Source organism: Synchiropus splendidus, chromosome 5 (genome assembly GCF_027744825.2).
Source record: "Synchiropus splendidus isolate RoL2022-P1 chromosome 5, RoL_Sspl_1.0, whole genome shotgun sequence".
In the NCBI taxonomy this organism is placed as follows: domain Eukaryota; kingdom Metazoa; phylum Chordata; class Actinopteri; order Syngnathiformes; family Callionymidae; genus Synchiropus; species Synchiropus splendidus.
In genome coordinates this window covers 27,427,407-27,450,465 of record NC_071338.1, presented here as the reverse complement: position 1 = coordinate 27,450,465, position 23,059 = coordinate 27,427,407, and the positions used below count along the sequence as shown (strand labels likewise).

The 23,059-nt window shown below is 44.2% G+C and overlaps 1 protein-coding gene across 1 annotated transcript; it reads right to left on the bottom strand.

Annotated features, from left to right (window-relative positions):
• Window positions 1–542: 542 nt before the first annotated feature.
• On the bottom strand, window positions 543–20,233 carry aldh1a2 (aldehyde dehydrogenase 1 family, member A2). Its single transcript, XM_053864841.1, has 13 exons — window positions 20,018–20,233; window positions 11,677–11,781; window positions 11,392–11,532; window positions 11,063–11,192; window positions 9,604–9,665; window positions 8,879–9,007; window positions 7,942–8,055; window positions 5,452–5,554; window positions 4,777–4,961; window positions 4,523–4,687; window positions 4,159–4,316; window positions 1,375–1,449; window positions 543–1,194 (listed from the first exon to the last, which is right to left on the bottom strand). The coding sequence occupies exons 1-13, from the start codon at window positions 20,132–20,134 to the stop codon at window positions 1,122–1,124; spliced, it is 1,557 nt and encodes a 518-aa protein (XP_053720816.1). The 5' UTR covers window positions 20,135–20,233; the 3' UTR covers window positions 543–1,121.
• Between the last annotated feature and the right edge of the window lie 2,826 nt (window positions 20,234–23,059).

Below are 23,059 nucleotides of genomic sequence, written 5' to 3'. Positions count from 1 at the left end.
TCAGTGGGAATTGTGGGAAAGTACTTCTTCTAATGTGGTGAAGTCCAGAACACTCTACACTACACTCACCAGGGCGTCCAGGAAGAGGAGGTCCATCGGCCTGAATCATGGGGTTTGGCAACCGTCATGGTGCTCAGTAGTAATATTCTCCCGCTGATGAAGAGGAGAGGTCGTGGTGGTTCATATGAAGACCAGAGAAGAAGCTGCTAGTATTCTGGAAAGCATTTCCCAGCAAGGGTTGCAGCCTCCTTCAACTCTCTTGATCTTCCTCTCGTGTCCTCCTTTGTCACATCCATGAACCTCTTTGGTTGCCTTCATCTTCTCCTGTAACCCACCGACTACATGTCTCACATTCTTTGCCTGATGAGTCCACTGTCTCTACTCCACACCTGTCCAGACTGAACCCTAACTTCTCCAGTAGACTGTCCCCTGATATCATTTAAATACGTTTATGTAAAAGTACCTTGATCACTTATGTACCGATAACATACCAGTAATGAGTCTGTTAAATGGAAGAAGCCACCCAAAAGGTTTGCGGAAAATGTTTTATAATTTTATAGCATATGATTTATAAACAAAAACAAGACGAAGATCAACGGAAACCAGTTACATAACGTTTAAAATACATCTACGCCTCTTGAAACACACAAGTCAAACACTTTTAGGAGGTCTCAAATCTTTGTTTACATCAAAGATCCACATACAGTGTTAAGTCATACAAGTTAAAATATAAACAAAAGACAAATCAATTTTAATAATGAATTAACGTTTGAACTGTTCATTTCTGAGGCTTCGGCAGCGGCGGCGGCCTGGTGTGTAGCGGCGACAGGAGTCCGGGAGGGGGCCAATGGCAAGTCCTGGAGCTTCCAGCATGGAGTGGTGGTTGGAGGATGAGGGCTGTTATGGGGGTTCACAGTCGCCCCCTTGTCTCTGCGAGTGCTTTAGTGTCAGTGTTAGTGGAGGTGAAGAGATGATGGTCGTTCATGAGTCGGACGTGTGCAGCGCATCTGGAGGACCAAAGCAGCTGCGGTGGTTGAAAGACCGCTGGTGGTTCATGTGGTTCGCCATCAGGACCGTATCAACCAGAAGTGGATCAGAACCGTTTCCTCCCAACACAAGCTTTAGGAATTCTTGGCCACGACCTTCATGGTGATGGTTTTCACCTCCGAGTACTCCTTCAGTCCGCTCTCGCCCCTGGAACACGACAGCAGCTTCAGAAGACTTGTTTTGTTTAAACCGCTCAAGTGGCTCTCAGCGGCGACTGGATGAATATTTAGATGATAAGTCTTCTCCGTGAGGCGGTTCTCAAGACGTAAAGTCAATATTATTAACATTGTGGTTGGCTGTTTACATTCGGCCGACAGGAATACTCACAATTCGCGCCCGTTGCCAGACATTTTATATCCTCCAAATGGACACTGTGTGCTGAGAGCGTTGAAGCAGTTTATCCTGAAAGATACACAAAACATTTGTCACTCTGGAGCGCTCTTCTCCTCCTCCTCTGTTATTTTAGAGCGGCGGGCCGCTGTGTCCCGATATCAAAGCCCAGGAACAGAACGTATCGTCACCTTCGTTTCCATCTGAGAAACACATCTGGCTTTGATCGTGTACTTCCAATTTTGTTGTGCAAACACAGGTGGAAGTAGTCAGTTTGTTTATTTGTGAAGTTTGTAATTGAAGCCACATGAGAATGGAGCGGCGAGAAGAATCCCGGAGAAAAATGGAAAGAGCCAGAGAATCTGAGGGGGAAGAGCCACACTATAAAACAATCTGTGCTGCAGCAACACTTTCATTTCGGAACTTTCACATCTCAGCTTCTTAACACGGAGAGCACTACACATACGTTTCTTTTCGCTTTCCACTACTGAGTGTTCAGTAAAAGGGTTGATATTTTTTGGACTGCTAAAAGTACTTGTATTTGTAATCTAAATGGTTAGAATAAATATGGCCATCAAAATATTGTTATTCATTCACCTGCACTCACACTGCCATTGCACCTTTAGGTCACTAAGTGGCGACTTTGTAATGGGATTGCACTTGAAGTGGGTTAGAGCTTATAGATCGCTAGATGGCCTTTATTACCAGGCTATCTAGTTTAGCAGGCCACACAAATAACCATAATGGGGCTGATTCTGTCCCAATGTTGCCTGTTCCCCACCCAGCCCGATGGCTGTGACTGTTCTAAGATGATTATGTTTGGAAAAAAAAGTTAAAAAGTTACTTTCGCTAGTAACTAGTTACTTTGAAAGTAATGAGTAACTTGAAGTAATAAAGTTACTTTTGGACAAGGTAACTAGTAACTGTAACTAAGTTACCAACTGAAAGTAACTTGCCCAACACTGACCTTTATAGAATGTCATGTTTCTTATTTGAGGGACAAATAAAGAACTAACAACATTATTCATGATTGATGACGTAGAGGATAAAAGAAGAGTGTGTGAGTCGTGCTGTGTCCAGACCAGAGCACCAGGACAGGACACAAAAGCATAAATCTATCTGACATATAGACACATTTATTTCTTACTGCCAAAGAAAGTGTAGTATCTTTTCAAAATAAATCAAAAACTAAAATGCTTTTATTGGAACAAACTAGTAGTTTCTCTAGAATTGAACCTTTTGGCTGAGACAGCAACTGTGCATTCAGATTCCATGTTTCCTACTGAGGTGCTGGACTGAGCTCAGAACTGCAGTCAACCGGAAGGCACCTCGAAGTGTGTGTCAACAAAACACGTCCTTTTAAGCTCTCAGTGTTTCATTTTGGTGCGGCAGAGGTTCCTCTAAACCCCTTTAATTCAATATCATGTAGGAAGCTTCCACACATGGATGAGGTTGCAGTTTCATTCGTGAACCTCAGTGATCACATACGGTCGGTGTAGTTCAACATTGTATCCTTGTGTTTAACTCAAAGGTGGGCAATTACATTTCCCAAAAGGCCACATGAGAAACTGTGACAGTTGTGAGGGGCCATCATCAAAAGAAAGACAGCGATGACTACAAACCATGATGGAAAAATATCCAAAATACACACTTAAGTAACAAAGATGAAATGAATCTATAAAGATTAAATGTAATTAAGGATATTAAGAAGTGTAAATATGCCAGGAAACCTACTGAAATATTTCACTTTATATGTACTAAATTAGAATATGAATCAACATAACTACGTTATGGTTAAAAAGGTAATTTAATTCAATATATATTTTCAGCATTCCTTCAATGTATTTTGAGGAACAAGAAAACACAAAACCGGCCAATGAAAAAAAGGAAATTTTAGTTTTAAAATAAGAACATGCTATATTTACTGCTTAAGTGGTGGTGACTAAAACAGAAAGAACAAAAAAAAAGGCAGAAAAATTAGGACAGTTATAGTTTTAGTCTACTGTCAAAAATGGGCCACGAAAATACAGGCATATGGCCGCATATGGCCCTCGGGCTGCACTTTGCCCAGGTCTGGTTTAACAGGAGAACGGCTGACCATGTCACCTGTGAGGCGATTGGCTATTCAAGTGACAGATACTGAGGAAAACATCTCAGGTGAAGACTGTTACTTTGGTGGGGAGCGTGGTGTTAACACACCAGCTTCTCCAGATATGAGCGAATGACTTGGTGATGTCACAGAGTTCAACCTGCTGCGTAACAGCGGCCACACCAACCGCCAGCGCGGCGTTTCTGCGCGCCGTGGGAAGTGCTGCGTGTGAAGTAAACAAAGATGCAGGGCGGGAACTTCACTTTGCTGGTGGAGAAACATTTCCTGGGCGACTGCAGTCAAGTATGATAAGTGGTGAAAAAAGTCTGGCAGCGTGCTCTGAGCGTCGCCATCTGCAGGCGATTATGAGAGAAACTCAACAATTAGAGGCGAACGCGAGATGTAACGTTTTATAGCCATTTCATTTCTGCACATTATAAAATTAGGGAGGCAATTTGCATTCGCAATTCCTCCGCAGTCTGGAGCTGGCACGGACCGTTCTGCGTTTGTCATGTGGAAGCTCCGGCAGGAAAACAAAAAAAGGGAAGGGAAACATTTCTGTGTGGCTTATGTAATGATAGTAACGTGGCCGGGTGCCAGCGGACGGTTGCCAAGTTGGAGACTGCTGATACTTTCCACATGAGGAATATTACTGATTGCGGCGGGAGAAAGGCGCAACAGATGAGACTCACCAGACGGTGCCAGCCTGCATGGCGGTGGACACGCTCATGGCCTTGTTGATGTCGCTGGTGAACACGGCGGCCACCAGGCCGTAGTGCGTGTCGTTGGCTCGCTCGATCACTTCCTCCATGGTTTTGAACTTCATGATCTGCTGCACTGGACCGAAGATCTGCAAGCACAGCGCCACGGTGAGCAGGTTTATTGACTGCTAGCACCCTAGCTCTAAAAGAGCTTTGAATTATTGAGCAACTAACCCAAAGACTTTTTTTCTTGATGCTATTATGATCACTCTTATTTTTATTTTCAAAAAACTTTGTTTTTCTCATGTAAAAAAGGTGCTGGTTTGGAGTGAAGCGGCTGAGTGAAACTCTGTACCTCCTCCCTGGCGATGCGCATGTCATCCCTCACATTAGAGAAAACTGTGGGCTCAATGAAGAAGCCCTTCAAGCCCAGAGCTTTGCCTCCGCACTCCAGTTTGGCTCCTTCGCTGATTCCACTCTGGATGAACTCCAGCACACGACTCTGGTGCTCTCGGCTGATCTGTGGAGGTGAAGATCCGGAAATGGAGCATGAGGAAAGAGGTGGACGGACGTCTGTGCCGAATGACTTTTTCGCGCATCTGTTCTCACCTGTGGTCCCTGCTCCGTGGTGGGATCAAAGGGGCTCCCCACAATTCTTCTCTTGGCTCTCTCCACGCTCCTGCGCACGAACTCCTCATATATGGGCTCCTCCACGAAGATGCGCGACCCTGCAGTGCAGCACTGGCCTGCGTTGAAGAACACGCCCTGGTGCGCCTGCTCCACGGCCATGTCCACTGTTGAAAACAACCCAGGACTCATTACAATGCTGTGACGCTGTCCTCCTGTCTTGTCTATGGACGACTGTTTCAGCGAGACACAGGATGCCATGGACAGGCAGGTCTGGGTCACATCTGCTACAACCACCAGAACACCTTCTTGTGAGCCGCAGGAACTCATCATCACTAAACCAGCGTGCAGGAGAGTGAGATGAGAAAAGTGTGAAATGTGACGTGATAAACCGTGCTATGCCGGATGTATGCGAGACCTGACACCTGAGAGACAGGACCCTGCTGTTGTGCGCGAAGGGTTAACAGACCCTGGTGATTTATGAGTCTCGGGCGCAGCACCCGACTGAGTCAGGGCCCATTCTCCTGATTTAGAGGCTTTGGGGAGCCTTTAATGCTGCGCAGGAAACATGTGAGAACCAGAGCTCGGTGAGCTGTATATGAAAGCTATCTATCGTCAGGCGGAGGTGTTTTGGTTTCATCGACTTGCTCGACTTACAGTCTGCATCTGCAAATATGATGTTGGGGTTTTTGCCTCCCAGCTCCAGTGTGACTCTCTTCAAGTTGCTCTTCCCGGCCGCTTCTTGGATCGACTTCCCGACCTGACAGGGGAAAGAGAACTTGAGTTTATCTGCAGAGATGGAGGCCGACGGCCAAGTCGCTCAGTTGAACATCCAGTGAGGACGCTTATCTACAAACAAGGATGAGGTTATTAGGCAAAACGAAACATGAGTTGTACAAACATTCAGGGTGGATATCAATTACAGGAAAATTCAACAATGTTTGGGCGTCCAGTGACCCGGCAGAGGTCAGGAAACACGAGGTGTGTAGCCGCTGATAAGACAGGATGACGGGAGAGAGGGACGGAGATACAGAAACCTTTTTTTCCAGAAGAAAAGAAACCAGGAAACTATGGTGCCGTGGGCTGATCTGGTCAGAAGGTTGTTCCTCTCAAAGCGAGAAGCACTTTTTTGTTCTTTTTCAGGTCAAATTTACGTCCAACTGCACGTCTCTGAATGACCCCAGACCCAGCCTTAAGAGTGTTGCGAGCTTGCTTCCCCTCTTTCTTGTATCTGCATCTTCATGGTTCATGACTGCAGCAATCAGAGAGCTGAGAACTTTGCCTTCTGGCGCAGCACTTTGGTGGTAAAATCACAGCTGATAAGTCAAAAGATCCTCCTTTACCTCAAAACAAATATATTCACACTTCTGCATCAGTTACTGTAAGAACTGGAAAAGGACGCAGTGAATCACACTCCAGATCTTGATAAAATAACTCTACACTCTAAACAAGAACTCATCTTCCTGTGACTGTCTTTATTTTCTCAGAGGGGCGACAGGAAAGATCTTCATTTCTGAGACCTTTGACATGGAAAAAGGCCGTGGCTTCTCGTGCCGTACCAGCCTCCTGAAAGTCCTGCGGTATTACAGCGCGGCTGAAAACAACGGGAAACAAGAGTCTGCTGTGTTGTGCTGGTTCAGTACTGGGGCTGTATGAAAACAAGACTTGGCTCAGACCGGCTGCCTGAAAGTGCTGCGTTTCTGTCTTTGATCAGAAGTGGCTGAGTAAGAGCAGCCTGCAGTGTTTAGTCAGGAGTAAAGGAAACACGGCGAGCGGCTGGACGCCACCGTCACACACACACATGTGAGTCAATACTAGGATGAGCAGGGCTCCTAAAATCCACCTGTAGCGGCACCTCCACCCTAGTTGTGGCCGCTGCTATCGCTGCTACTACAACGCGGTGACTCACTGTCTGAGTATCGGCGCTCTCTCGCAGCGCTGCCTCATTTTCTCTGTAATTGACTCCAGATCACAGGAAACAACAGGAAAACCAGTAAAAAGAAAAGCGGCCTGCTCTCAAGGGAAATGTTCAATCAAGACGAGATGATAAAACAAAGAGCATGTTTGTGTAGGACGCAGCATTAATGCACACTCATGAACAGACTGCACTGTTGATGCTCTGGAGAAAACCTGACAACATGTTGTTGTCAAATCTGTCAGCCTCAAATCAAGGCTGACGCCTCGAGGGTAAAATGCATTTTCACGTCTCCTAAGATTTTTAAAGATTATTTCAGTGCCACATTCACACATTTTATTCATGATAAGTCATATTTTGTAATCCTTTTTGCTCACCTTCAGAATTCATTGTAATGTTTTTTTGCGTTTAAAGCCTCAAAATTTCATTCTTTTTCTTTCATTGTCAGATTTCATCATTTCTAAATATCCGTGACTGAGTGGGACAGTGGAGGTGAAAAAGAAGGAAGGTCTAGAGGACGACAGTCAGATGACAGGTGAACCCTGCAGAAGCCTAATCTTCAGTTTTGGATGTTGCCCATGAAAACATCTCAAAAAGGAAGAAATAATGGAATTGACTTCAGTCTGTCCGTGTTCATTACTTTGTGATTATTGAATGTAACACAATACTTATAAAAAAAGAAGACAGAGGATTTGGTGAGAGCAGTGCAGAGACAGAAACATTTGATTTTGAAACTCTTCAGAAAGTTCTCAAATCTCAGTGAGAGCAGTCACAGTGGTGGAGTAAACCGAGCAGAGCCCTGTCCTCTTTATCTGCACTCACATCTGGATGTTACAGTGCTTTTTCTGACTTGAAAACCAGGCAGGCTTCAGAATTGAAAGGACTAGACTCTAGAGTTAATGCTGTACTGGAAAGGTGTCCTGGTTTTGAAGCTCCAGTGGGGAGGAAACGCGGGAGGAACACTGCTTCTGGAGGGATGCCTTTGTAAAGTCCTGACAGCGCAAAAGTGTGCACATGTGTGAGATAAAATCTGCGCTGTCGTGCAGGAGGAATAATGACAGGGCACGCAACTCACCAAAGACCCCATTTGTTTGTCATTTAGACTTCAATACAGGCACACAGCGTCCCCTAATTACCCGTCTGCTCTTATGCTCAGCATATGTCGCTCACTGTACAACTTCCTAACACTGGCAGCAGCCCACAGCATCTGATCCGCCCTCTGGGAAACCAACCTCTGTTGATCCTGTGAACGCCACCTTGTCGATGCCCATGTGTGAAGCGATCGCAGCTCCCGCCGTTGGCCCGAATCCCGGCAAAATATTGACGACTCCTGGTGGAAACCCGGCCTGTCCAAACAAAAGGAGGGGAAACAAGCTTAAGCGGAGATGACAGCAGAGCCAAGCAAAACCCCTGACAGTGAGGGAGAATCCGGACCCAGCCCAAACTCCCGACCGGAGCAGAACGGAGAAAACATCAGAACCAAGATGAGAACAGACAAAGAGTCTCCACAAAGGGCAGAGGGTGACGGGAGAGGATGGAGACTCAGACCTAGAGGACATGATAAAGTTTCACTGCTTAACCTCTGCTGTACAATGCTCAACTTGGAACACTGTAAAGTCAAATATTTAGTGCATGTGAGCGGCTGCTGTTATCCAACATCCTCAAGAGGAGCAACATTATTTCCTTTCTGGGGAAAGTTATCGTCAGTACAAATGAAAAAAACAAGTTAGTCTAAATTCAAACAATGATGCATGCAAGTGAGAGTATCATACAGGAGTTTCAATTGTCCAAATTTGCCTGTAAACATGGGATATTTCCATCAATGGACTCGTATGTCGACTGCTAACAGTGGGAACGCTCTACATGTCCCACTTCCAAGTACCAAATAAAGTTTGTTTAAGAGATTTTACAAACCACAACATCCCAACTATAAGGCAAAATATTGCGTATGGAAACAGTAAACACAATCTTAGGAGGCAGAATTGAATGACGAATTATGGAAGGGCAACTTGTATTTAATTATTTTTATCTGAGGAAGACAAACAATTCTTAAATAATTGAGCTAAATGATCCAATAATTTCATAACTGTGAATGAAATAGCATTTTTCCACTCATAACTGATAACTGAACACTCGCGAGCTGTTGTTGCACCAACAAGATGAGGTTACCTCTTTGACTAGAGAAGCCATGTGCAGACAGGTGAGCGGCGTCTGCTCAGCAGGTTTGAGGATGACAGTGTTCCCACACGCCAGAGCCGGGCCGAGCTTCCACGCCGTCATCATCAGAGGGAAGTTCCACTGAGAAAAAAAAAAAAAGCCATCACACATCTGACTGACGGTGGGTGGTCACGAGCCGAGCCCTGCAACTCTCTTCTCTCCAGTCACTTGCTCATATTTTCACTCCGTCTAAACACATGTTGGTGAGAAAAGCCTGTCTTCTCCAGCCGTACGGCATTTTCTCTTCCCACAGTGTTTGGAGAAAGTGGTGAAATTGCAACACATGTGCAACGGAGCCGTATCAGTGTGCAACGCGCAGGTCTGTGTTATTTCTGCTTTAAACACAAACCCAAGGGGCTCAACACACAACCACACACTTTCTGCACTCTTGCACAATCGCTCCTTGATCTATTCCTCCTTTCTCACCATTCTTCTTTCCACAAACCCGCTATGTTTAAGCTCCCGTCGTGGTGCCCCATTGCTCAAAATAACTGGCACAATTTCGGGGGTTTACCAGCAGGATTTACTCGAATGAGCGTGACTGTCAGAGTTACAGGAAAATGCAAGACTAACAACCGCTGACATCTCTTTTTTTCCTCTGCGCATTCGGAGTATGGCTTTTCACACTTCCAAGTGCGTCCATCATGCGCGCCACCTGAGGGAGGGATCGTACTCACAGGGATGATTTGTCCGCAAACTCCAATGGGCTCGTATCTGGTAAAAGACAGATACTCTCCGTCTGTAAGGCAGAGCAGAGAGAGGAAGTCAGTGGGTGATTCATCTCTTTATTATGTCTGAAACAGATGATGACTGTCAGCCTGTGATCGCTTTAAGACCTGTTGATTTAGCATGCTAATTTTTAAATCCTGTAACTCCTGCTCATTCCACTCCAGTGGGAGACTCAAGCTTCCAACATCATCTGTTGCCGGTCACAGAAGTGGGTGTTTTTGCTGTGCAGGCTTCTCATTCCTTTTGCATTAGTTGGCGATAATGAAGGCGGGTGTGCTCACGGACATTCTTGGCTAAATATAATTGATTTGTCAAGACCATACGACTCCCAGACTACACTTAATATGCCGTATAAATACCACGACACCCTGCTTCTCCTCTTGACAGGTGAGTAAATACATCAACAGCCTTACATCAGGCCAGCTTGGATGTTTATTTTCCCTGGAAGTCCACTAGAGGACTAAAGATTGAACCGGAGCCCTGGGAAAACACGCACTCTGGTGTGTTTGGCAGCAGCGTACAAGAGAAGCTTTGAGAGGGACAATGCGCTGGTATCAGGAGGTTTCCCATGTCCTCTTTCTTACTCGACTCTCCTTTTTTGTGTTGCCTGATGCAACGGACAGCCAGCTTCGCTCGTCTCTGCCCCCAAAATTCAACAATTTAAGGGACAGACTGTCACAATAAATGTTCGTGGCAAAGTTGATGCCTCACTCCAGTCTCTTTTTTTAATACTACATTGCTTCAAAGGGTTGTAGTCGAGTCTCAATTCCAGACTTCGGTTATAAATAGTGAGGGGTTTCTCTCTACGATCCCGCTTAAATGCAACTTCTTTGAGCCCTCCATACAGACAGAGAGCTGCTTCCATGGCTGTCCATCATAGTGAGAGTTCCAAATGCATTTTATCGTTCACGTTTCATTGAGAGACTGATTAACCAGGAAACCGTAGCAATGACCTTTCAAAGTAAAGGTTGAAGTCTAGTGCAACACGCCACCGTTGAGGTGAGCCGTTAACATGGATCACAGAAGTGAGTGTTGTGTCTATTTAGGTGGTGCTTCATTGGACCATGGGATATAAATGACCTTTGATATGAAACGATTATATGGCCGTCCAATAACAAGAAATGTGATTGGAGGACTTCAGATTATGGTCCTTGTAAAATCCACAAAATCACAGCGAAGTAAAGTTCAAACTATCTCCTACCTAAAGAGAGCATGGATGCTAAAGCCTGCCTGACTAACTCTAACTCCATCAGGAGTGTTTGGAGTGTGTTGCAAATGTTGGAAGACAAGACGTGGAAATGGCCTTGAAACAGAGCTTTGGTGGCAGTAAGCTAAGCATCTAGCGTGCACACAGGGTTTCCGAGACACTAAAAAAAGCGCCTCCAAACTAGTGAAACTCTCCCTCACCCATGGGAATTGACTGTCCGTGGATTTTGTCCGCATATCCAGCGAAGTATCTCAGCGTCCTGATGGTACCTTGAAGGTCCACAAACAGAGTTGGCAGGAAGGGTTTCCCACTGTTCAGTGTCTCTAGAGTCTGAGGAGGTACACGGAGGGAAACACGCAGCTTAGTCAATTCCATTCCACCTTCACGCAGACTTGCTGGCGAAACAAGAGCCTGAGATAACAGGACAGCTCGCTCGCCTGCAGGATCACAAAAACATACTGGAGAATAATATAGAGGTTATGTGGCGACACACCAGGGAGTCAAGTTCTAAAAAGTCCAATTTACTTACTGCTAGATAGACGCTGTCTCTCTCGACTAGATCGGCCAGTTTAGACAGGAGCCTTCCTCGCTCTGATGCATCCATCCGTCTCCACACGGAGCCCATGGAGAAAGCAAGACGAGCTGCCTGAACCGCTTTGTCCACGTCGGCCTGCGAAGGTGTGGAACGGATAAGACGTGCAGCATATGAGGCATTATACCACTGACTCAGGGGACAAGTAGTGAGGAAACCTTGTGCAATATTATCAGATAGGTAACGCACCCAAAACACCAGGAGATCAAGACTCTCATTTACCTTGTCAGCCTCCTGAACCTCACAGATCTGCTCTCCAGTCGCTGGGTTGTAGGCGGGGAACACTTTCCCACTGACCGAGTCCTGCCATTCGTTGTTGATGAAGATCTGCATGAGAGAAAAAAGCTGTATTAAAACATGAATGAGTGTAAAATGTTCACTTTTAGGGAAGTAGATGTTTTGTATGTTTCAATTACTTTTAGTAAATAACATTTTTTATTTGTATTTTACATTTTTCTTATGTATTTATTGGATAATATTTAGTTCTTAGCATGTAGTGCTTAATATTCCCCATCCATCACTGTTCACTTTTATCCCAAAAATGTTACCCAAAATCTTGATACGCGAAACGACACAGTTTTATTATGTGTGCGTGCTTTTTCTCATAGCATAAAGTCGGTTTTACCCAAGACATTTCTAGAAACTCACTTTTTTTCCTCATCACACGTCACTTGTTTTCAAAAAACACCACACTCTTCATTTAACTTCCAGTCAAGTCGACAATTCAAATGTAGCATTTTGCTCCCATTAGGAGTAGCAGGTTTGGAAGACAGGTTTATTATCACATTTATACTTTCAAGTGCTTAAAGAGCCCTGACTGGACGACACCAAGATCCAAATCCTGAGCAACAGGAGCCAAACTCACTAAGCAACATGGTGATGTGGGCCCTATACTGAGGCAGAAACCTCAACAGAACTAGACTCAGGGAGGGCAGTCATGCTGTCAATGGAGTACAGATGGAGTAAATTAAAACATCCGGGATACATGATTGGGACAGTATCATAAGTCTGCTGCTGCAGTTCACTTAACCATACTCTGCAGCAAACACTGATGTGTGATGACAGATAGTATTGATCCATCTAAATGTATTAGAAAGCAATAAAGCAAAGAAGAAGACCAAACTTTGGCGGCAGCTACAGCTTGTTCTGGTCTGCAGCCTCAGGATATCCAGCCCTCATGTCGGGGATATGGGAGAATCTCTGAGAAATCTGGACGGAGATTCCTGCCTGTCCAGCATTGCTCCTTGGGGAGTGCTCCAACATCCAGACAAAGGAGGTGGGGGGCAGGGAGGGGAGGGTGGGGGGACAGATAAATCCCTATCAGACACCAGACGCCCATCCACCATCCCCCCAAGCACACAAGACACACGTTTCACAACATCACCGCTCGTTTACGAGATCATAAAACATGTGCCGCACTTGGTTTCTGTGATGCGTTAAAGCCAGTCTTCCGTTAAACAACCACCTGGGATTCCAAAACAGAACATATTCGACATGAATGGAGGCCGCGAGAAAGATAAATGTTTGTGGAATCACAGAAAAGAAAAAAAAGTTGCTGGAGAAAGTGGGGATCAAGCGAGGTGCGATCTGAAGAGACTAGTATGTGTCCGGCCGAGCCGAAAGAGAGGAAAGTTTCGCCGGCTGACATGTTTAGATCCATCAGCTCCACTGTTTTTAATGGCTGTCAGTCCGACTGATGGATGGAGTGTAAGGAGGACATCTGCTGACGCAAAACCTTCCCTGTATATACTTCTACTCTTACTCTCACTTAAGAAGAGTGAGCTGACGGAGGACATCAAAATTAGGGTGCAAGTACCACTCAGCCACAACCTGGCTGACTGCTGCTCAACTCCATAAAGTGCTCCTGAACTGGCTGTAAACTTTTTCCTCTCAGGTGGGTATCGAGTCCTCCGTCGTCCTCTCCAGGAGCAGATAGGAATAACTCAGCCGGACATTTAAGGCATCTCAAGAGTACCACCTCGCAGAGTGGTACTACACGCACACACTCATTCCTTTCCTTTGTAGTGAACCCAACCTCGACCCACGCACCCCAACACACAAGAGGCTCCTCTCTGCGAGTATTCTCGCCTATCGCCTTTAATCTGCCGCTCATTAAGAGCACTTCATAAAATTGTCAGTAACGATAAGGAGCAGAGCGCCTGCTACAAAAACAGAGAGTCCTGTAGAGCACTGAATTAGTTTTCAAATTTATAGGGGCCACTGGAACTGGGCGTCCTAAATCAGAGGAGCCCCCTGACAGCCTCCACAGTCCCGGCAAGAATGCAGACCATGGGTAGCTTTATGCAGGGCCTAACCCCTCTCACGAGGCGCTGCTAAAGGAGAACGGATGAAGCGGGCGAAGAGTGGAGCAGGCCGCCACCTAAATCACGGCCAGAAAAGGACAACTGTCAGCCGTCGTTTGGCTCGCTCCTCGCTCTGGGTTCGGACTGGTGTTAGACTTTTGTCTGTTTCCATTCAGAGGTTTGATTAAGATGACAGGTCGGAGGAGTAAATCAACTCTCAAGGATTCTGAAAATTGCTTCTAGGATCATTTAGTTGAAGGGTAGCGGAGGCAAGAATGAGCAAACAAGTGCAAAAGTGCAGATTTGGAAATGACTAATTGTCTTTCTTGCTTCTCGTTCCCAGCGGGGTTGAGGCTAATGGCCCGCATGATGCTTTCATGTTGATAAGACGCAGTTGGAAGAGCACATATACGAGCCACCAGAGAGTTGAAGAGTTGGTGACAAACATTTTTGAACTTACTCTAAAATATTGGCCTGTTTGTGTAGAAAATGAAAGTCAGTTACCCACTGAGACCAGGACTGTTTCATCCACTCTCATGCTCTCACACTTATTTTTAGAGACTTAACCTTATATGAAGGTGATGAACCTAACTATGACTTTTGAGGAAACGGACCTTTAAATCAGATCATCTTTAAGCAGATTCTATTCATTAAATGGGAAAATACCGGCTTTAAGCCCTTGGTCTAAACACAACAGAACAACCCTGAACAAACACACTTCTACATGAATTCAGGATTTGTATTTGTAAGTCTTACAATGACTTGTGGACATTCACTTCCACTTTTTCTTTCAAAATAAAGACACGATAAGATCTCATAAATGAAGCAAGCTCCCTGCCCTTCGAATCACAACTTCAAGAACAAGATGGCAATGAGCATAATAGAAAACTATGTTTACAATGATAAGGAATATGGCTGTGTCATAAAATTGTCCCATGTAAAATTCTACATTTTTTTTCACAATGATGTAATAAATGAATCATACTATTTATGCAATTGAAATTTGGCGTTTGAGGCACAGATTTTACTTAATCTACCCAAGAATATTGAGATGAGATTTAACTTGACATTCATAGTCAAACCAGAGTGTAGAGTAATATCAGAAATAATGTCTAATTACTACACTCGTCCTTGTTTAAACCACATATAAACTCATTTCAGAGTTCTTTGTGTCGACTGCGTCGCACCTTTGAATGCCCTGAAAAGGAAGTCATTTATAAGGATGGAGAGCACGGGGCACTTCCATGAACAAGCATCTCTCTGTTCGGTTCCTTAAAAAAACTGAGCACAGCCCAGAAGTTTCAGTCTCTCACACCACAGATATGAGTTTCTGGGAGCAAAGCCGTGCGCTCACAGGTCAAGACGTTCTGCAGGGGCAGCTGCAAACATTGAGCAACTCCCATGCTTTCTGCAAAATCTGCCAATTACATCACTCGCAGGGAGCTGCACCGACACAGCCGCGAAGCTCTTCCACTTCATCATGAGCAAAACATTCTGGTTCGCAGTCGTTCCATTAGGATAATTGTCAGTGCAGCGTGTGATTGAGCAAATCCTGCAGGTGTTCCCAGTCAGAGGAAGCAACCCAATGCAGATTAGATCACTTAGCACCTAATAAAGGGAGAGCGAGTTTAGATCTGACATTTTTTTAACATGAAAAATGTGTGTTTTCAGAGTGGGCTGTAATGAGGAGAAGGAAGCTCCAAGGCTTCCTCGGCCAACAGAACATCTGTTCTGCTGCTTGCTTCTTTTCTCAGATCACTGTTGCAGCAGATATGGAATCACTGTGTTTACTATTTATTGTTGCTGCGGTTCACATCACAACGTAATGTTACAGCAACTTCCTCTTTCGTGGACACACACATAAGATTCCCTCCTCCAAATCCCACACGTGAACAGAGGCCTGTCAACATCACAAAAATGAATGAAGATGGAGGTCGCAAGTTCCCCCAAATGGTGCAGACGTGTGCGTTCATACAGAACACAGCAGTCAGACTAACTCTTCCCATGCACCTGCAACACCCGTCTGTGCAGGAAGTTTCATATCCTTTTCTATCGCAGGACCTTGATTTCCTCTCTGGTGGTTCTGGAAACGTTTCTCTTATAATTGCTGCTGTTACAGGTGAGCCAGGGGCTCGTGACAGTGCTGAGCACTTCACTACCTCACTGAGATACCAATATAACACAGAGCAGTCTCTGACTGGACAATAAAGGTCCGTGCAATCTTGTATAGCTATGCCTGTGGGGGACAATTCTTGGAAACACACCTTCTTGTGGGGACCGTTTGCCAGTCCCCACGAGTCCCAGCCTCAATTTGAGGATGTAGACTTCAAAATAACTGGGTCATTATAGTTGGATTCTACTTTGGTTCAGAGTCCTGGTTAAGGTGAGCCATTTGTTTTGGATGTTAGGTTTAGGGTGAGAGGCTGGGGAAAGGGTTATGGCAATGAGCGGTCCCCACAAGGACAAAGATACAAACATAGGTGTGTGTGTGTGGGCATGTTCTTTTAGTCTTGAGTCTATCAAACTATTTAAACAGATAGTTTAAATATTCAAGGAGAAGATATTATGATGCTGAATTCAAAACGTGAATTTGCACAAATCCATTTTGAATTTTGTGGGTGTCTTTTTGTTATTTCTGGGGATTGGAACTCTGGATCACTGGATTTCAATCATTGTTTTCTGAATATTTTTATAATTGTGTGGCATAAGACTGTAAAAATAGGTCAGTGTCAAGGCAGTTCTTGTTTAATAACCCTTAATAAGTCTTTCTATTCAGGAGACATGTTTGTTTCTTGGTAAGGTAAAATAGACACGTTCTTAGGCCATATTTTACACAACAGAATGATCCTGAGCAAACACACGTCTACATGAATTCAGGATTTGTATATATAAGTCTTACAATGCCATGTAAACATTCACTTCCAGTTTCTCTTTCAAAATAAAGGCACAATAATAAATGAAGCAAGCTTTCTGCCCTTCGAATCACAGCTTCAAAAACAATATGGCAGTGATCATAATAGAAAACAATGTTTACAACGATAAGGAATATGGCTGTGTAATAAAATTGTTTTATATAAAATGTATTATTTTTTTCACAAATACACACGTTATTATCCGTAACATTTATCACTATGTTCTTAGGCCATATTTTATCGTAATAGTTCATTAAATGCTGAGCTGAAACATGCATGAGCATTGGGGTGTCAGTACAAAAGAGGTAGGTTGGTATATAATCCAAGATATACGACGCCTTTAAACAGACAAATAAACATCTTGAAAAGCACTTTTTGTCTCGGCTGTGGTTATTGCACCCTGGGGACGGCACCAGATTTATGCAGCCGAGTGTTTTTCATGATGACACACCGTCAGGATTTACATGTTCCCCTGTCAGGAGGGCGGCCGAGTGAAGTTGTGGGAAGTTAACAGGCGAACCTCCGCTGTCACTGCTCGTCCTTAAACAGTGATTAAGAGACGGAGGACACGATGCTGACGTGTGTGCGCTCGCATGGTAATTTACACTCACGACACAAGCGGGCATTTCACACCGACCGACACAATAATGGCAACACACTTGGCCTGCCACAGTCCAGGAGATGTGTTCTGGGGAGTATGTGCGTGTTTTCAAAAGGGGTGGGGGGGTGGATTGTGCAAGCAAAAGTCAGAGAAGGGGGCAGAGAATTCTGGCTGTGCTCCTTGTAATAAATCATTTAGCGGCTCAGTATCCTCTAACTTTGGTTCCGTTTGATCTTCATCGCGGAAAGATGGTGGTTTTGAAGTGAAAAACTCCAGAAGTGCGGGTCAGGCTTTGGCGATGCAGGGCCACTAACCCACACAGTGAGACGGGGTCATAATTTACACCCTGGCGGACAGCACGGAGCATCGGGGAGCCCCCCACCTCCATCTGTACTATCTCAATCAGTGACAGATTGATGGAGCCTCTTATTCATCCCAACTGAGCGAACGCTTCAGTACTTCACAAACAGACGGGTCGTCGCTGGACAGGTTTTGCTCAGGTTCCTATGGTGCGAGTGCATTAGTGCCACCAAGGCTAAAGCTACAAAGAAAATTGATTCGATTTAGGGACGTGTAAATCAGACCAGAAACCAGGACGGTTGCTCATACCATAAATAAAATTAAAAAAAAACTTTTTGGCTTCATCCGTCAGCGCTACTTGTCGGTTGGCATTAAAAGGTTAAACAAATTAACGGCTGACTTAAACAAATTAACTCTTTATGGACTTCCAGTTGAGCTCAGCTTTTACTTCCACTCTTGTAAAACGTGTCCCACTAAGTGTCTGGTTTAACAACTCATTATCACTGAGGGGCCTGGAAGCACTCAACAAGCCCCGAATATAAGGAGTAAATAAATCCTAGTGCTGTGTTATGAGTTACTGTCATGCAAAGCAGCTGTTCTGAGCGCTGAAACCTTCCACTGACCCATATTTAGCCCATTTCAGACATGAAACTTTAACACCCCGACAAAATTACTCATTGATTGTGAACTTCTCTTTAACCAAGAATGAGGACAAGGGGCACATGTGGAGTGTTATAACTCTCCTTTATCACCCTGACCTGTGGCAGTGATATAATATCAGTTCTAGCTACGGTTCCAGAATCACACACAAAATGCTGATTTTTTTCTTTTCTGCTGCAATATCACTCTGATTTAAAGGGAAGAATAGTTTTAATATCGCAAATGCAAAGGTGTTAAATGTGAAAGAGTTTAGCCGCACACACACACACACGTCTGGCTTTTTCCGTTGCAGGGTGGAGAACAGGAACAGGGTGTGGGGAGAGCCCACGCTAGGGTGCCCATAAATCAGTGCCCCCCTACGTCCACCAAACCATCATGGACTGGATGAGCCAAATTCCTGGAGGTTAATTCACCAAGTCACTCCCTGAATTTCCTCCTATATCTAGCATTACGACACAAACAACCAGGAGCCCTTTGCACTCGGCACGCAAAGGTACATTTTAACCAAGCAGTTACGGCTCAGAATGAACTTCTGACACTCTGGCATAGATGTGACCGATAATCTCACCGTCATAAAAACCCTAGAGAAGCAACAGTAGGAGGTTCAGCCAACACTCAATTCAAGAAATACATGATATATACATCAGCAAACTAGAGAGAGATTAAAAATGTGTGCTTAGAAGCTGCTTATGGTCCAAACACTCATCACAATATGCGAATCATTGTCCTCAAATCACGACCTCACACTAAACTGAAACACATCCTGAAGTTTTCATCAAAAGCTTCTCTAAAAATAAGATTTTTCTTTTGTAATTTGCCATGTTTCATCACTCAAAGTTTGACTCCAGCTGTTTCTGCATCCTGTTCTTCCCACACACCCACACACTGCTGGCTGTGACTCCGATACACATCATCACTCAAGCTATTTACGGACCAATTTGACTTTTTGTTCCTTCTTTAGTCCTAACGCGGTGACCACATTGAAGACTATACTTTCAGCGGATGTGAGTGGGCGCCATTAACGCCGTTCTTAAAAGTTTATTTTGCTCATTTTATTCAACTATCGATATAATTATTTTTTTAAAGAAGTTCATTCGTATAAGAACCAAAGAAAAGACTACTGGATTTAGGAAATACATTCACTAAATGTTCGAATTTAGCAGTAAATTCAGCAATAAATAGATTTTTAAAAAAAACCAAACAAACCGACGGATCACTATTGTGGGCAACAGTGATACGTTTTTTTTGTGGATGATGGATTTAATGTGGAAGTTCACAAAATGGCTAAATACGGAAAATACGAAAAATAAAACAAACTTCTACTAAATACAAATAGCGCCACTATTTGGAATTACCTAGTGCATCGTAAAACCTTCTACGAAGAGAGATCAAGTAAAGGAAAAGGAACATAGTCCCACTACATTAAAACGGAATCGCTCATTCAAGCGACAACTTTCAGGGAGGATATTAAAAAGTAGAACAAGTCCGCTATACGCACGCAATTTAAGCTAAATCCAGGCTGTTTAACCGCATAATTAACGCGTCATTTACAGCAAATGAAACAGTTATTTCTTAATAACTTGTTTGGAATTGTTTTTTGTTATAAAACGACATAATTAAAACTATAAATCGACGGTGGTGTGTTCCGCTTAAGTGACCTCCTTGCTGCGCACATGCAGCGCAGTCTGCGCAGTTTTAAGTGCAGAAAAAGTGAAGCTTTCGCTTTCAAATAACAAACGCAAGTAGTAGAACTCGTAGCCGAGAGGCTCGGCGGTGTCGGCACTGACCTTGGTGTACTTGATCTCGGGGTTGGGCACCGGCGAGGGCATCAGCTGCAGGGATGCCATGAGGGCGGCGGGGTCGCTCTTCAGCTCCGCGGGGATCTCGATCTTACTGGAAGTCATCGCTGCTCCTCTGCTCCGGTGCTCTGCTTCTCCTCCTCCTCCTCGACAGATCTGCGATCGGAACGTTGGGTTCCTTCCCGGGTTTATAGCCAGGTGTCGGCGTGAGGTTGGTTTTCATTGGGTCGCATAAAAAGGGCCGCCCTCTGGAAAGAAAGTAAAAACACACATTTACATAGCGCAGGGGACGAGGAGGAGAAGCGCACCAACACTGATGTAACACTCGGATTGAAGTCAATCATTACGCAAACCTTTGATAACACACGTGTTTACAAACTGTTGACATCAATAAACACGTCCGCGATCCCGTTATTTCGGCACGTTTCCGCATCTTCACACGAAGAAAGAAGAATGTCCTTAAAAGCATCAACACTAATCAAGTTTGCACTTTCCCTCAGACCAGGATGAAAACTAAAATATACACATTCAAATCTTTTTTTTTAATCCGTCATGATTGTTGATCGCTATATTGTCGCCCATCCCTGTCATATCACTTTAATTCTCACCATTTTATTATTTTTAATGGCCATGTATTGGTATATGCATCTGTATATTTATTCACAAACTTTTACTTCCATGCTGAGTCTTGATGCAAAATGAACGTTCATTAAATAGAGTTGAATTGAATTGGAATAGATTTTCATGAATAAAGTATGCTTTGAGTTGGAGAGGTTGACTGCTTTAGATTTAGCCTATTCCTGCCTCATGTAGTGGCAAATAAAAACCATCTAGGGCGGGAAAATGTGTTGTGGCCCCCAAATAAATAAATAAATTCAACATGTGAAAAGCAGAAAATCCAGTGAGTAATGACTAAATGGCGTGTTAAAGTCATAAAAAAGTGATCGAGTCATTAGAAATAAAACGCAAAACGATTATAACTGGAATTATGTGTCAAAAATAAGTGTGGCAGATCCTCACTGAATATGAAGAAAACTTTCATGAAGCAGCCGGGTGTTTTGAGCATGCGCTCTCTCTCTCTCTCTCTCTCTTCGACCTCGGCTCTGAACATAAACATTTGACTTCTCCACTCAAACCGCAAGATCACCCACTGGCACTATTTCCTATGAGGCATGGAGGTGTGAGGACTGTCCTGGGCTCTCGCTCACACCGACACCGCCTCTAAGATGTTATGCAAATGCAGGGTGTTGTTGCTTTTGTTTGTCCTGCAGGTGATGATTCCTCCGACTGGGACTCAACTCAATAAACATCCAGCGATGCGCTGCATGTGAATGAAAGCGGGGGACATCTCCACTTCAGAGAGGCCTGGACATGGTTTTATAGGCCGCTGTCAGTGATAATGAGGTGGATTAAATCGTCATCTGACCGAGGGTCAGGACAAAGGAACCTGGAGACAGATGCAAGTCCCCCCCTCCTCCCAGGAGGATGCTTCTTCTCCATCAGCACCTCAGCCTTTCTTCACAGCGTGAGCGACACTCTCCAAGTGTCTGCTTCACATCAAAGAGGCATAAACGGTGACGTTGACGAATGGATTAAAAACATCGTGTCCTCAGCCTGTCACCTTCTCGGTGTCCACTCGGTGATAAGAGTTGGACTCTGACGAACTTCAGCCGGCGCCACAAAGGCTTTCACGCAGCGCCCTCTGTCGGCAGCTGAAGCTTGTGGCCTTGTAGTTTGTGGGTCATTTATTTATGAGTTAGTTCTGTTTTTATTGTTTATTTTATTTTTTGTTTATTTACTATTAAGGTGTATGGTTTTATTTAGATTATTCAGAGTGATCAATCATATTCCTCTCCGACATTGTGTTATAGATTGTTTAAAACACTGGTTACGATACAGAATTCAACAAAATAATATGGCATTAGCTTGCATTGCCCCAATAGGACGTGCTATTTATGTAGTGTGGCGTGCAAGAACACATGAACACACACAATAAATGTAAAATCTAAATTCAGAAACAAACTCTCACACACACTCACACAGGTTGGCAAAGGAATTCAAACCCAACTCATGTGTAAACATATCCATGCGCACACACAGGTCTGCACTGACACTCACACAGTCATAACACACTCTTATTAATACAAACCCACGCAATCCGACGCTTAAACAAACACACCCAGAGAAAACACAATCTGCAAAAACAACAACAAAAAACATTTCAATTCACTCATCAGTTCAGAAACTTGCAAGTCTTGTGTCGATAAATCAACATTATTAGCATTGTTTAAATGTGTCGCATCAGAAAGATTAAAGGTTTATTGTTCTCTCAGAAGAACATTCAAGTGAAGCTAAGGTCCCATCCGGTGTCTCGACCCAGTCAATGAAGCATCCCTTTCTCTCCGCGTCCAGATGTTGTTGGGGCTCATTAACCAAAATCATTACTGCCTCACTAAGCAGCAAAGCAATACTTTTTGATCAATCATGGACGCAAATTACAACAAGAACGTGAACCGTGTCCAAGTGTCAAATATGTGCTCGCAATTTCTCAACATTGTGTCCAAGTGTGTCTTTGTGTCTAATTACTCCCTGTTGACCCCGGTGTTTTCACTTCCAGAGGTGAGCAGAAAATAGGCCTCTCCGCACGCTGCTGTTTCCTCATAATATAACATTTGGGGATCAGATGTAGAACCTCTCTGCATGTTACATGGCGCTAGTTTGTGAAGGCATTTTCTCATCATCGAAATGAAGTTTACCACATGAGTTACACACAAGGGCCAAATCATGTCTGCCAAGTCATTTCAAGTGGTGGCTGAAATCACATTCAACACTAACTTCAATAAGGGGTGTCTTGTCTGCTATTCAGTTTAGACTCTTCATGAAAGAGACGTTTCTGCTGGGCCGGTGACATGGCCTGTTTAACATTTTATCCCCCTGACTGTTTGTGCTTGACACTCCAGCTGTAAAGAAATGTTATCTCACATGTCTTGGCATTCAGTCAACAGAAAGGTGTTAAAAAACACATGTTTA

Coding starts and splice junctions, on each gene's coding strand:
- aldh1a2 (XM_053864841.1), bottom strand. CDS start 20,134: ATGACTTCCAGTAAGATCGAGATCCCCGCGGAGCTGAAGAGCGACCCC. Junction 9,008..9,603: donor TTTGCGGACAAATCATCCCT/GTGAGTACGATC, acceptor TTTTTTTCTCAG/TGGAACTTCCCTCTGATGAT. Junction 1,450..4,158: donor ATGCAGGCTGGCACCGTCTG/GTGAGTCTCATC, acceptor TGTATCTTTCAG/GATAAACTGCTTCAACGCTC.